Source organism: Physeter macrocephalus, chromosome 16, assembly GCF_002837175.3.
Source record: "Physeter macrocephalus isolate SW-GA chromosome 16, ASM283717v5, whole genome shotgun sequence".
Taxonomy (NCBI): domain Eukaryota; kingdom Metazoa; phylum Chordata; class Mammalia; order Artiodactyla; family Physeteridae; genus Physeter; species Physeter macrocephalus.
Genome location: NC_041229.1, coordinates 39,599,696 through 39,614,102, shown reverse-complemented (window position 1 = coordinate 39,614,102; position 14,407 = coordinate 39,599,696). Strand labels below are relative to the sequence as shown.

The 14,407-nt window shown below is 43.5% G+C and overlaps 1 protein-coding gene across 1 annotated transcript in view; it reads left to right on the top strand.

Annotated features, from left to right (window-relative positions):
* Positions 1-14,407, top strand: part of HEPHL1 (hephaestin like 1) — a 92,610-nt gene that overhangs the window by 68,336 nt on the left and 9,867 nt on the right. Inside the window, 5 exon segments of the mRNA XM_024131757.1 lie at positions 712-852; positions 855-906; positions 6,856-6,995; positions 9,800-9,940; positions 13,361-13,464. Of these exon segments, the coding sequence (XP_023987525.1) occupies positions 712-852; positions 855-906; positions 6,856-6,995; positions 9,800-9,940; positions 13,361-13,464 (578 nt within the window).

Here is a 14,407-nt window from a genome sequence, read left to right as displayed (position 1 = left end):
CTTGGTAACCATAAGTTTGTTTTCTACATCTGTGACTCTATTTCTGTTTTGTAAATAGGTTCATTTGTACCATTTTTTTAGATTCCACATATAAACGAAATCATATATTTGTGTTTGTCTGACATACTTCACTCAGTATGACAATATCTAGGTCCATCCATGTTGCTGCAAATGGCAGCAACAAGACCACCCTCTGTGCAAGGGCTTAATGAAGAAATACATTTGGCTTTAATAATAATACCTTACTTGTGTATTGCACTTTATAGCTTATGAACGCCTTTAGGGCAAAAGTCATGACTTCAGAAACGTGACCTAATTTGAACTTTGTCTAGAATATTCATTTTAAGGGTAATGAGTTCCTTTTAAACTGGGTGGGGCGAAGATAATCATCACCTATCAGTGATTTTCTAGGAGTGACCATCTTCTAATAGGTGTGCACAACAGGGAAGACCCAGAGAAATCATCTATTGGCAACAACTTTGCAAGTTGTATTTGTCCATGACAAATGAATTTCAGATGGTATTGTTTTCCCCATAAGTAAATATATTCAGAGTAATTTATTCCCCTTGGCGTCTGATTTTTAAATACTGTATAAAGATATTTGAAAAATCCACCTTATGGGTTATTTTGAAATAAATTACATAGGTTTGCTAGCAAACGAAAATCAAACTCTCGAGCATCGCACACAACGCCAAGCTATTTCTCTTCCAGGCATCTGCAGGGTGTTTTGCTCCACCCTGTACCACTTCACGAGAGGCATGAATCTAATATATGAGGTCAGCAGCTGCGGCAACAAGGACCCTTCTGAACAGCCGTACGGGATGATAAGAACCTTTTACATCGCCGCTGAAGAGGTAACAAAAACTGGGAGTTCGAAAAGCAGCACTCGGACGGAGGATGGGAAAGGTGCCACAGGTGAAGCCGCCGCGGAGTCTCTCGGGTGGGGTCGCACATGCTCCGTGGACGTTTGTCAAACGTGGAAACTAAAAATGCCCTGGTTTTGTCTGCCCAGTTCTGGCAGACAAGAGATTTTACTCAGGGGCACGAAAGCTTAGGGAAGCTGCGCTCTCTGTCCCGGGAAGGGGTCTGAAGTCATTTTAAGGGCACTCCCGCGGCGGGCTCGGTCCACATCCGCTGGCTAGTTCCAAGGGTGGCTGTCGGACCAGCGAATGTGGCTTTGAGTGAGCGTCTGGACTGAAAGGGTTTAGGCAAAGAGGCCCATCTCACAGTGATCCTGGGAGGACAAAAGGATGCAGAGGGAGGCAGAGATGGTGCGTAGATCTGGGGTGAGAGGATGGGCAGCTGTAGATTGAGGCCCGCGGGGGAAAGGGATGGAGGCTGAGCCGCTGGCCGAGCGCTGATCGTGGGGGACAACCAGGGAGCACGTAGGAGGCATTGGCAGAGATCCCCGAGTTGGGACAGGAAAAGCAGGTCTCTTTGGATGGCCTGGTACCCAGAAATTCCGCCAGATTGACCCTCCTGGGCAGTGCTGTCGGCCAATGCTAAGCACCAATGAATGAGCGGAGGCAATGAGATGCTGGGGTAACACCCAGGCATTGGTATATTTAAAAGCTCCCCAAATAATTCGAATATCAGATTCTAGATTAAGAACCACTGCACGGGGCTTCCCTGGTGGCGCAGTGGTTGTGAATCCACCTGCCAATGCAGCGGACATGGGTTCGAGCCCTGGTCCGGGAAGATCCCATATGCCGCGGAGCAACTAAGCCCGTGCGCCACAGCTACTGAGCCTGCGCTCTAGAGCCTGCGAGCCACCACTACTGAGCCCGTGCGCCTAGAGCCCGTGCTCCGCAACGAGAAGCCACCGCACCGCAACAAAGAGTAGCCCCCGCTCACCACAACTAGCAAAGGCCCGCGTGCAGCAACGAAGACACAACGCAGCCAAAAATGTTAAAAAATAAATAAATAAATTTAAAAAAAGAAAGAAAACGGGCGTATCATGCCAGACATCCAAGGGTTAAGGAGCATAGCCCAAGACCCCTTCCCTCACCTGGCTGCAAGCCCCCTGCAGGCTGATGAACACTGGTCTCTACTGCCCTAAGCCCACCAGGGCCACCGGGTAGAGCCAAGGAGGAAAGGAATAGAAGCACCTCAGGCACAGACCTGCAGACCTTTCCCCCAAAGTTAACACCCTCTGCTTGGGTATCTCTGTCCCATATACGGACGAGGAGACTCGGCCCAGTTAAGTGGTCCAACTAGTCACTGGCAGAGTTGGAGTTGACATAGACCTTTTGAAGGACAAATCCTGTTCTCAACACAAGCTGACTTTCACATCCTTGTTCCTCTTTGATATTTATTATCACACTTCCCTTGCCCTCCCCTCCCCAGCCCTCTACTTATCCTCTGTGGTTATGGTCCCCACCAGCTCTCCCACACCCAGCTGTTCCGAATATTAACCTGTTTTGTTTCTCTTATTACTTGGCCTGTTTTGAGGGTTCAGGCTAATGCAAAGAATGTAATGGTGCCACCTTATGGACAAATGAAGAAACACAATGACTCTCCATTTTTAAAAGATTTGCCTCAAGGACAGGATGGTTTAAAATTCATTCAATGATTCACCAGCCCCGTTTGCTAAACCAGACATCCCTCCTGCTAAACCAGTGCTGCCAATACAAGTTAAAGACTGATACTGCAGTAGAAAATGAAATGAATATTAATTTTGCTTTTTATAAAATGATTATTTCATTAACAGGCTGCCATCACTGAAGAAATCATCGTATAATAATTTTGTCACGTGTACAATCTCAGCCCATGAGTGTGTAAGAAATTTATTTTCTTGAAACTCAGTGTAATTTCTGTTCTCAGCCCCATCCCTCTGGGCTGGCAGGAAGAGCTAGCTTTGGTCTTCTGAGATTGTCTCCCCAGCTGCATAGAGAGATAGATAGAGGGTGCTGAGTGTGTCTGCACCCTGCCCCTGCCACTCTGGATTGTGCCCATAAATAAATAAAAATAAAGTGGGATGAGACCATTTTCACCTATTAAAAATACAACAGATCTGTAGATAAAAATGCAGTACAGAATTGAAATGCCAAGTCATCCTAGTGGCAATCTGTGGCACCCCTGTAGATCAGAGCCCAGGAACGAATGCCCCTCTGCACCCCAGTTGCTATGCCTCTGACGTTTGACCCAAGGCCATATCATAGGACACCTCTAGTTTTCAGACTACCTCTCAGTATGTGTTTTTCCTGAGACATTTATTGTCCTGGTCAGCACAGACCCTCTGCCTCAACTTGGAACCTCGAAGTCTTTCTCTGGGGCTTCCTGAGAACATGCTGGGGAGACCTCAGGATCCCAGAAAGGCAACAAATGGGACCATTGGCACAATGCCAGGGTCTTGCAGTGAAAAGGAATTTGAAAATAGAGAGTAGGTTGCTATAGAGAAATAAAGTTATACCTAGCACTCCTGAGCTTGTGGACTGATATGCATGTAATTTAACTAACCTGGGATTCCAGACAAGACTCGCCATCTACCTAGAGTCTGTCATACCGAGTGAAGTAAGTCAGAAAGAGAAAAACAAATACCGTATGCTAATGCACATATATGGAATCTACAGTAACAGTACGGATGAACCCAGTGACAGGGCAGGAATAAAGACGTGGACGTAGAAAACGGACTTAAGGACACGGTGGGGAAGGGGAAGCTGGGACGAAGTGAGAGAGTGGCATGGACATATATACACTACCAAATGTAAAATAGATAGCTAGTGAGAAGCAGCCGCATAGCACAGGGAGATCAGTTCGATGCTTTGTGACCACCTAGAGGGGTGGGATAGGGAGGATGGGAGGGAGGCTCAAAAGGGAGGAGATATGGGGATATACGTATACTTATAGCTGATTCACTTTGTTGTACAACAGAAACTAACACAACATTGTAAAGCAATTATAGTCCAATAAAGATATATATATATATAAAAGACTTGCCATCTATTGAGCACCCCGCATGAGCGAGGCATTTTACTAAGCCTTTTACAAACCCTATCTGATATGACCCTCACCACACACTTGACCCATTCCATCAGCTTTGGCCCAGCATTATCATGTGACATCCTAGTGAGATGATAGAGCAAGCGCTTATGTGTTTCTTAATAGGTGTCCGACACAGACACAGCTTTATGGGTCTTAACTTATATGATCCTCACACCAGTCCTGGGAGGTAGATGAATTATCATCACATCATTTTGCAGAGGAGGGAAGGTGGAAAACAGCAGAGGTGGCTCGAGAGTCTGTGCTTGTCGCCACCACACGTTACTAGGACTCCTGGAAAAATAAAAGTAGAAGAAAAATTCTCTTCTCTTGGAAAGCACACAGTGGTGGATAGAAGATATACATGCATTTGTTAAATACCTACTGTGTGCTAGGCATTGTGCAAAGTGCTGAGAAGGGCACACAAGGTCCTTTTCATATAGAATTCATGGTCCATGGGGCAGACACTAAGACAAGCACACTGAGTCATGCAGTCACTGTGGGAAGGGAAGCCCTATCTTGGGGGAAAGGTGGGGAGAGGGTAGGTGATCAGGGAAAGTTTCTGGGAAGAAATAGTCTTTGAGCTGGGACATGAAGAGAGGGTCGGTTGAAGAGGTGGGAAGTGTGCTCTCAGCACGGGAAGGAAGCAAGTGGATGCCTGGAGGAGTGGAGGGCATGTGGAGCTCAAGAGAGTGAATGTTTAGAATGGCGTGAGCATAGAGCATGTGGGGGGCAATGATAGGAAACCAGGTTTGGGAGGTTGGCAGAGGCAGATAGGGAAAGGGTATGAGAGCTAAATCGAGGAGTCTGCCAGTGGGAAGCCTTAAGAAGCTTTTCCACAAGGACCGACCAACATGCTCAAATTTGTGGCTTAGGATCACTCTGCCTGCAGTGTGGAGCAGCGGTCCCCAACCTTTTCAGCACCAAGGACCGGTTTCGTGGAAGACAATTTTTCCACGGAAGGGGGAAGGGGGGTGGATGGTTCAGGCAGTAATGCAAGTGATGGGGAGCGATGGGGAGCGGTGGGGAAAGATGGGGAGCGGTGGGGAGCAATGGGGAGCGGTGGGGAGCAGTGGGGAGCGGTGGGGAGCGGTGGGGAGCGGTGGGGAGAAGTGGGGAGCGATGGGGAGTGATGGGGAGAGGTGGGGAGTGGTGGGGAGCGGTAGGGAGCGGTGGGGAGCGGTGGGGAGCGATGGGGAGCGGTGGGGAGCAGTGGGGAGCGATGGGGAGTGGCAGGTGAAGCTTTGCTTGCTCGCCTGCCACTCACCTCCTGCTCTGTGGCCCGGTTCCTAACAGGTCGCAGATCAGTACCATACCAGTCTGTGACCCAGGGGTTGGGGATCCCTGGAGTAGAGAATAGAGAGAGGAAAGGAGCACTGGGAGCAGAGAACATGGTTAGGAACAATTCCAGTTAATACAGGTAAGTGATTAGATTAGGTAGGTGGCTTAGATTAGAGTGTCAGCAGTTTAACAGTAGGGAAATGGAAGGATATGAGACACACTATATTTGGAGATAAAGCCAATAGATTTGTTTCTCTCTTCTGTGATGATCTAGATTGGTGCTAGATGAAATATATAGTTGATCCTCATTATTTGCAGATTCCATGTTTGTGAATTTGCCTACTCGCTGAAATTTATCTGTAACCCCCAAGTCAATTCTTGTGGTGCTTTTGTGGTCACTTGCAGATATGAATAAAGCAGTAAAAAATGTATGTCACTTGATGTTCACATTCCCAGCAGAGGTCAAACCAACAATGCATCCTTCTGCCTTCTTGTTTTAGCTCTCCTACGGAAACAAGTGTCCTTTTGGTCATCTATTTAGTGTCACATTTTTTTTCTTCTTTGTGCTTTTTGTTGGTGATTTAGCTGTTTAAAATGGCTCCCCCAGCTTGGGGCTGAAGTGCTGTCTAGGGTCCCTAAGCACGGGAAGGCTGTAATGTGCCCTTATGGAGGAAATACAGGTGCTAGATAAGCTTCATTCAGGCATGAGTCATAGTACCATAGGCCATGAGTTCAGTATTTATGGATCAGTGATATATATTGCATAAGATGTCTTTAAACAGAAACACACATCAAACAAGGGTATATATTGATCTGTTGATGAAAATATTGTGACCCGAGGTTCAAAGGAACCTAACCCTGTGTTTCCCCTAGGAACAACGGTTCAGTATTTGTTAATTCAGTGTTGGGGTGACTCTCTAGAACGTAACTACTGTGAATAACAAGAATCAACTGTATCTATATTTAGGGAATTCCCTGATGGTCCAGTGATTAGGACTCGGCACTCTCACGGTTGGGGTCCAGGTTCAATCCCTGATAAGGGAACTAAGATCCTGCAAGCCATGCAACGTGGCCAAAATATATGTATATATTTGTATGTATATGCACAATACACAACCCACAGACTTTCTTGAGCTCTTTAAAATGGAAAAGCATAACAAGGTACAGAATGATACATATAAAATCTGGAGGAATGCAGGGTGGTAGAATGTGTGTGTATGTGCATGGGTGAGCATGTGTGTGAGGTTAGTTAGTTCCAAGAAGAGAAGTGCAACCTCAAAGGGCTCTTATGAGTCTCTAACTAAGGCTGGTCAGGGATTGAGCGCCCAGTAGGGCTTTAGAGCAATGGTTCCCAAGAGTGGACCATAGGCCAGTGCCGGACTGCCCACATCTGAGCACCCAGAGATGCTTTCAAATGCAGAATCCTGGTCCCACTCCCCGAGAGCCTGGTGCAAAAAACGAACTCCCCACAGAGATCCTGATTGCTGCCAGATTTGGGAAGCACTGCTCCAGTGCACCCCCGAATCATGTAGAAGCACTCAAGGATTTTCCTACCCTCTAACAACTTTAATTCCTGTTGCTTCTGATTTGCAGACATGGAGATATATTTATGAACCACACTGAAAACTGGATTGGCTCTCAGTACAAGAAAGTGGTTTACAGGGAATACACCAATGGAGAATTTGTGGAGATCAAAGCCCAACCGCCAGGAGAGGAGCACTTGGCACTCCTGGGTATGGCACAGATCACAACCGTGCACTGCCAACACACACACACACACACACACACACACACACACACACACACACGTCTGGTTAGACTTCTGCCCAAGAAGGGATGGAAGGAGCAGAGTAGCCTGACTGCATTCATCCAAGTATGACAACTTCCTGCTCTCCCATTATCAGGGAGTGTGCTATGTGCTCAGCTCATACAAACAGTAGCCATAAGAAGAACACCAGATGACGTGCAAACAGGAATCCATATCATCAGGGCAGTCTAACCAGTACCTGTTGCCCTGAAGTTCCTTTGCCACCCCTCTGCTGAGCCAGGAAATTTTCATCTGAAACAAGTGGATGCCTCAGAACAGCAGGCAGAGTGTTTGCATAACTTCACCGAGGTTCTCAATCATCCATGCACAGTGCCTTACCAACACACCATGAAAATCATTCTGACAAAAGAGGAACCCCTTACTTAAGAGGGGTGCTTGGGTGAATGGCCTAGATTCAGTTCCAGGGGCCCTAACTGCTGGCCTTCTCAGAACCGACTCTGCCTGTCTGATGCCCTGGGCTGCCTGACCTGGAGATCAGATAAGCTCTTCCTGCTAACCTTCCCCACTTTTCTTCGCCTGAGCATCACCAAACCTGACTCCATTATGAAGATGCAATCTTAAAGCAGAGGGCTAATCTAGATGACTTGTAGAAATCCATCTCCATTTTTAAAAGTACAAGGCAACTTATATAATAGTAAGGCTGTAATGTGTTTCTTATTATTAAAATAAGGCACCACGAGATTACTAGATTCATAAATTATTAAACAGCCCATCCATCTTCACCATCTATTAACATCAGCTCCCAAGCTTGTTTGTCATAGCAAATGAGTAATCTCCCATGGGAACATTCCTTCTTTTGAACCCTGTGTGTGGACACATCTCTGAAGAAAGGGTGCTGATCTTGCAGAGGGGGCTGGGCCGCCCCCCTCCCAAAAGAGCCCCGGTTTGGTTTGCTCAGTAAAATGACACAAACCAGTGACTTCATCAGAGGCAAGCCCAGCAGCACTTCAGCCAGTGGAGCTGGAGGCCCATCTATTCATTTTCTGCAGCTCAGGGAGAGGTCTGCACTCCTGAAGCTGCAAAGGGCACAGGACAGGCCCACCTCTGGTCATTACTGTTCCCTGTGACCCACCAGGCGGTAAATCAGAAAGTGTCTGCTCCCTGTCACCAATACAGCAAGGCATGTGCAATTTACGTGGTAATGTATACGTAAATAGTGATTTTAATATATGGATGCACATGCCCCATCTGTAACTCTACCCCAAACTACTGTTTAAAAACATGCCTAGATTTTTCTTTTCTAGCTTTATCATTAGAAGAGTGCTTTTCAGACACTTTCTGATTCATACTAAGTATTTCTTCTGAAGATAATAATAGTCCAACAAATTTTAGATTTATTTAGGCCTTTCATCAGTACAGTTATCCCTTGGTATCCACAGGGGATTTGTTCCAGGACCTCCATGGGTACCAAAATGCTCAAGTCTCTTATATTAAATGGCTTAGCACTGTTGGCCCTCCGTATCCGTGGACTCTGCATCCACTCATACGGACAGCCAATTACATTTCTCAGAAGAGCAATTAAAACCATGGTTTGAACCAGTGAAGAATGGATGGGTGTGGTCTGACTCTCAACTGTGGGTGTATCTCCCTATGAATGTAGAATGCAAATACATATTGAGAACCACTGGGATTGGGTCTGATGTGCTTCCAAGATGGAAGTCTGTTTCCACCTCTCTCAAGCAATGCCTTGTGAAGACCCCTTTGTGTATGATACTCTGTCAGTGTGGCTGAGCAAACTGTGTTTGTGGCACGTTCTGGGCACCAAGAGGCACCTGTCATGGGTGAGGGTCATCCCACAGTAACGTGGGTGCAGACCTCTCCAGAGATGTGTGGGCCGATTTCCACTGGCACTCAGGCTGGTTGCTTGTAACAGAAATGTGTACACGTGACGTGCTGAAGAACACATGTCTCATGAAGGTATCCAAATACTGAGAAACAGCATTGGACATTTGGACATGCATTAGTGAAATCACTGTATTGATCATACATCAATACATATGTTTTAATTTTGTTATCTTAGAAATCCCTTTTATACACATCATTTCATTGCATCCTCACTAATATATCCATTAACCAGATAATGAGTAGTTTTAGGCTTACCAAAGGTTACACACAGGGGGATTACAACTGAAAGTCACCATATCCTACATCATTAGTATGCATGGAATTATATATATAAAATATACATATATTTTAATTAAAAAAATTTAAATTGACATTATATTTTCATAGTCATTTGGTTTCCAATCCCTTAATGATAACAAAACGGGCACTTGTTTCTGAAATAAAAACAAACAAACAAACAAAAAAAGTCACCATGTCCTGTGGCTATAGCTTTTCCTGGAGAGTATGTCTCAGCAATATAAAAGTTTAAGCATTTATTGAGTATTTACTGTGCTTCAATCCTTACTGTAACCCTCTGAGAAAGGTGTTATTAAACTCATGTGACAGATAAGGAAGTTGACTCAGGTCACTTAACTTACTCAAGGCCTCTCCAATAAGTAAGTGAAGGAGGCAGGATTTGAACCCAGGTTGGTGCAATTGCCAAGCATGACATGATATTTAATGCTACCAATATCTCCCTCTAGAGGAAATACACTAATAACGATGCTAACCTTCGTTTATTTTGTCAAATACTACCAACATGTAAATTACACCAATGTTGAAAAGAGCAACGACAATGCACACAGGTCTGTGTTTTGCATTTAGGCCCAATGATTCATGCTGAGGTGGGTGACTCCATCCTGATCATATTTATGAACAAGGCCAGTCGGCCCTCCTCCATCTCAGCGCACGGAGTGGAGGACGTGGAGAGTGGGAAGGGACCCCCAGTGCCTGTCACAAAGCCAGGTAACTTACCCCACAGATCTGCTCCATCCTGATGAGCACTGCAGACTCAACTCTTCTCTGATCTTTTCTGAACTCTGAAGGGTTTTGGAGAGCTCATTGTAGTGTCAATGTGTTCCAACTATTACCCCAATATGAAATCACCATTCATCCAATGACCAAGTGCTTATGGAGTTCCTACGGCTCCATTAGGAACCTTAAAGGGTATTAAGACATAACAGCTAACACATATTCAGTGTTAACATTGTGCCAGCTTTTACATTTAAAACAAATTTTTTTTAAACTCATTTATCCTTAAAATAACCCGGGGAGGTAGACACTAACATATTTCATTTAACCTGATACCATTAATCATGTAATGGCCATGATTACTTTATCTGTTACTAAAGAAAGAAAAGAAAAAACATGCTGCCAATTAAACTTTAGCATGCCACTGATTGAAAGATACATCCTGACATCAGATGTGCTAAATTGTGAAAAATGTCCATCCTGTAATTGATGAAGTATGGTAGTTATGCCCATTTAACAGGTGACTGAAGCAAAGAGGAGTAAAGAACTTAACCAGGCCAGACGTTAGTAGTAGTGGAACTCTGTTTGACTTCAGGACCTGAGCTCTTAACCACACATTTCTCTCAAGATGCTTAAAATGAGTTTGGAAGAAAAAAAGATGAATCATTTCAGCAAGAGTGCAGATTACGCAAGATGAAATTCTAAGTGGTGAAGAATTTCAAGAATACATCTGAGAGTGTTGATAAAATTTCAGAGAAGGAAAACCCGTGAAGACTGATTGTTTAATTAGGAACAATTAGGGAAGGCTTTATAAAGGAAATAGAACTCCAACTGGCTTTTAAAAGATGCATTGAAGGGAGAGAAGAGCTCACAATTTAAGGAGCTTCCATAACATTTACACAGTTAAAGTGTGCTTGTGATAAATGTCAAGAGCCCCTGTGACCTTCAGTTATGAAATTGATAGCAACCATAGGTATAATTACAGGGGAGTTATATTCCATTTTACCTCTGATGAATACATAATAGCATTATAATAATGCTATATAATTGCAATAAAGGTCATATAAATTTTAAAAAATTTAAATAGGTATAAAGAAAAGAAAACAATCTAATGCATCACTAGAAAAAGTTAGCAAGGTATCTATTCAAGGTTGGGTTGTGGGAAGGAAAATCGTTATCGGCTACTATTCCAACTTCTGTCACTCCCTACTCCCAGTAGCAGAAGCTGCTTCAAGAAACTTCTCATGAACATCTAAATGTCTATCTACAGAGAAATAGTCAATTTTGGAATATTCTTAGAATGGACCATTGTACAATCATTAAATGACATTTAAGAAAGTTTTAATAACATGGGAAAGACTTGTTAAGCAAAATACAAGCATAGAAGAAAGACCAGAAAGGAAATAAGCCAAAATGTTAATAATGGTTTTATCTTTGTGGTGGTATTTTAAACAGCAGAGTGATCATCTTTTCTACTTCCTCACATTTTTTGTACTTTCTAGGTTTTCTGTAATGGATGTATCTTGCTTTGATGAAGAGGGAAATGGTTTAAAATGGATCAAAAAAGCTATTAAATATATTTATTTTTGATGGTTGAAAGCAACTCTAAAGGGAGGAAGAAAGGTGCCAGTTAGCCGTGGGGAGTGGGGAGCTCTGGTAGGGCTGTGGGCAAGCTGGTGTGACCCCTCCCAGGCTGTTGTGCCCTGGTGGTGAGGAGTGGCAAGGGACACAACTTCTCTATGCTGACTGGCCTTCCAAGAGTCCTAGATGCGAGGGTTATGAGAGTAGGGAGAAAAATGTTTAAAGCATGGCAAAGGAGAAATTATTATTATTTTTTTACTGGAACTCAGAGGGATTCAGTCCCCACAAGGATCTCTAATAAGGCAGAAAGATTTGGAAGAACCCAGAGATTGGATGTAGGAGCAATAAACTAACTTTGTGCAGGAAGTCCAGGCAACTTGGAGAAGAAAGTTTAATCAGGGCATGCATGCGATGAAGAGAGCAAACTAGCATTTTAAGAAAAGTAAGCCCCTATCAGTTTTCTTCTCCTCCTCCTCCCCCTCCCTCCTCTTCCCCCCTTCCTCCTCCTCCTCCCTTTCCCCTCCTCCTTTCCTCCTCCTTCTTCTCCTCCTTCCTCTTCTTCTTCTTCTTCCTCTTCTTCTTCTCCTTTTTTATTAAATCACTCAACAAACATTTACTCAGCATCCTCTTTTTGTTGAGAGCTGGGCTCCCAGCTGGGGTAGACGATGGATTGTTCCAACTTTAACACCACCCCTGTAGTCACTTGCATTTAGAAAGTTAAATATCAGTTGTTTATCTTGTGATTACCAAGGCATAGGGGCTATAATGAAAATCATGGAAACTAGACCTAAAATTATATCGCTAACCAACTGGCGCATGAGCAAACATGGAGCAAAGTTTCATGTAAGCATTACTTTTGTTTTGCTTTGTGGCTCACATTCAGCTGTAGGTTGCTTGTCCTGATAGGGTGGGGAAGGGACACAGTTCAAAAGGAGATAACAATTTAAATGAGCCTTTTACAATGTGATTATCTTGATAATTCATGAATATATTTATGACTCCTTTGCAAGGCTCTGGGTCAGCCCCAGGGGTTGCACAGATATGGGGCCTGACAAGAGGGAGTGCATGTATTTGTTATTAGTATACACACATATTAGCAATTATTGACTGCCTTCAATGTGAGGCACTATTCTAGGTATTTTATTTCATTTAATCCTCACAACAATTTGAAAACTGGGATGACTAATCCACTTTACAAATAAGGAAACTAAAAGTCAGTGAAATTAAGTAGCTTGTCAAGGTTGAGTGAAAACAAGTCATTAGGGTTGAGATTTGAAACTAGGCCTCTCTGATTCTCTCTGGTTCCAACTAGATCTCACCTGCCTGCACATTAGAATCACCTGAGAAGCTTAAGGAATATACTGGTACCCTAGTACCAGATCCAGATACTCTAATTTCATTGGTTTGGGATGAGGCCTGAGCAGTGAAAGTTTACAAAGCTCCCTGCTGATTCCACAAGAAGCCAAGGCTGAGGCCCACAGTAACTCAAGCATGCTCAAGCATAACTCTTAGGAAAAAGATACAAAACTTGAGGAAAAAAAACATTGAGGTGTAAAATAAGTCTTCATTTCCTGAATAAACATCAGTTGATAATAGAAAAGGCAAACTAAGATGGAAGGCTATAATCTGAAATGAAAATCTATCATTTTGAACCTGCAGAAAATCAAGATGTGAATTTAATGGGAACATTTCTAATGAGTGGGCAATTCTACTCAGCAATAAACTTTAACCAAAATATACAAAGAATCTGTTTGTATTTCTTCAGGTAAATTGTCTGGAACAGAGGTAACATGAATAAAAATTTTTTCTATTTCTTCTCATTTGTTTCAAGAGAAATAAAAACTTACAGATGGAATGTCCCCAAAAGGTCCGGTCCAGGGCCATCTGACCCAAATTGTATTCCATGGGTTTACTATTCAACAGTAAACTTTGTGAAGGTAAGGCGGATAGAGCCACCAAAATGCTCAAAGTGATATGGCTTTAAGCTGACTATTCAAGTTATCACAACTATGGTGGGTATATGCAAAGAGATGTATTTGTTTAGAGCAGGGGTCTCAAACTATGGTCATGCCTGTTTGTTTGCATTATTGATGATGAAGTTGAGTAGTTGTGATGGAAATGGTATGGGTCACACAGTAAAAAATACTTGCTATCTGGTGCTTTACAAAAACAAAGTTTGCCGACCCTTGATCTAAAGTATATGGGAAAAAAATAAAATCTCAATGTTTCAATTACCAAATTTAGAACTTACAAGGTAGTTTGAAGCAAGAATGGATATGTAAAATAGATAACCATAAAATAAATATATATTTTAATTTAATTTATACCATGGTTTTTTTTTTTTTTTTTTTTTTTTTGCGGTACGCAGGCCTCTCACTGTTGTGGCCTCTCCCGTTGCGGAGCACAGGCTCTGGACGCGCAGGCTCAGCGGCCATGGCTAACGGGCCCAGCCGCTCTGTGGCACGTGGGATCTTCCCGGACCGGGGCACGAACCCGTGTCCCCTGCATCGGCAGGTGGACTCTCAACCACTGCACCACCAGAGAAGCCCTATACCATGGTTTTTGATGTGTGAAAAAGGGCTCAGGAAAGAAAACACACTCCAAGTAAACTTAGTAACTGAAACTACAAAATATTTGAATGATAAATAGGCTAACTTTACTTAGAAATTAAAGGCAAAGATTCAATATTGAACTTGAGTCAGGTATGTGTATATAAAACAACTAGTCTAGAATTATTCTTCATAAATCAATGTCCAAATTAAGGTCATATCTGATATAAAATGTAAACATTGCCCATTATTTTAAAAAGTGAGGGGGTCTTCCCTGGTGGCGCAGTGGTTGAGAGTCCGCCTGCCGATGCAGGGGACACGGGTTCGTGCC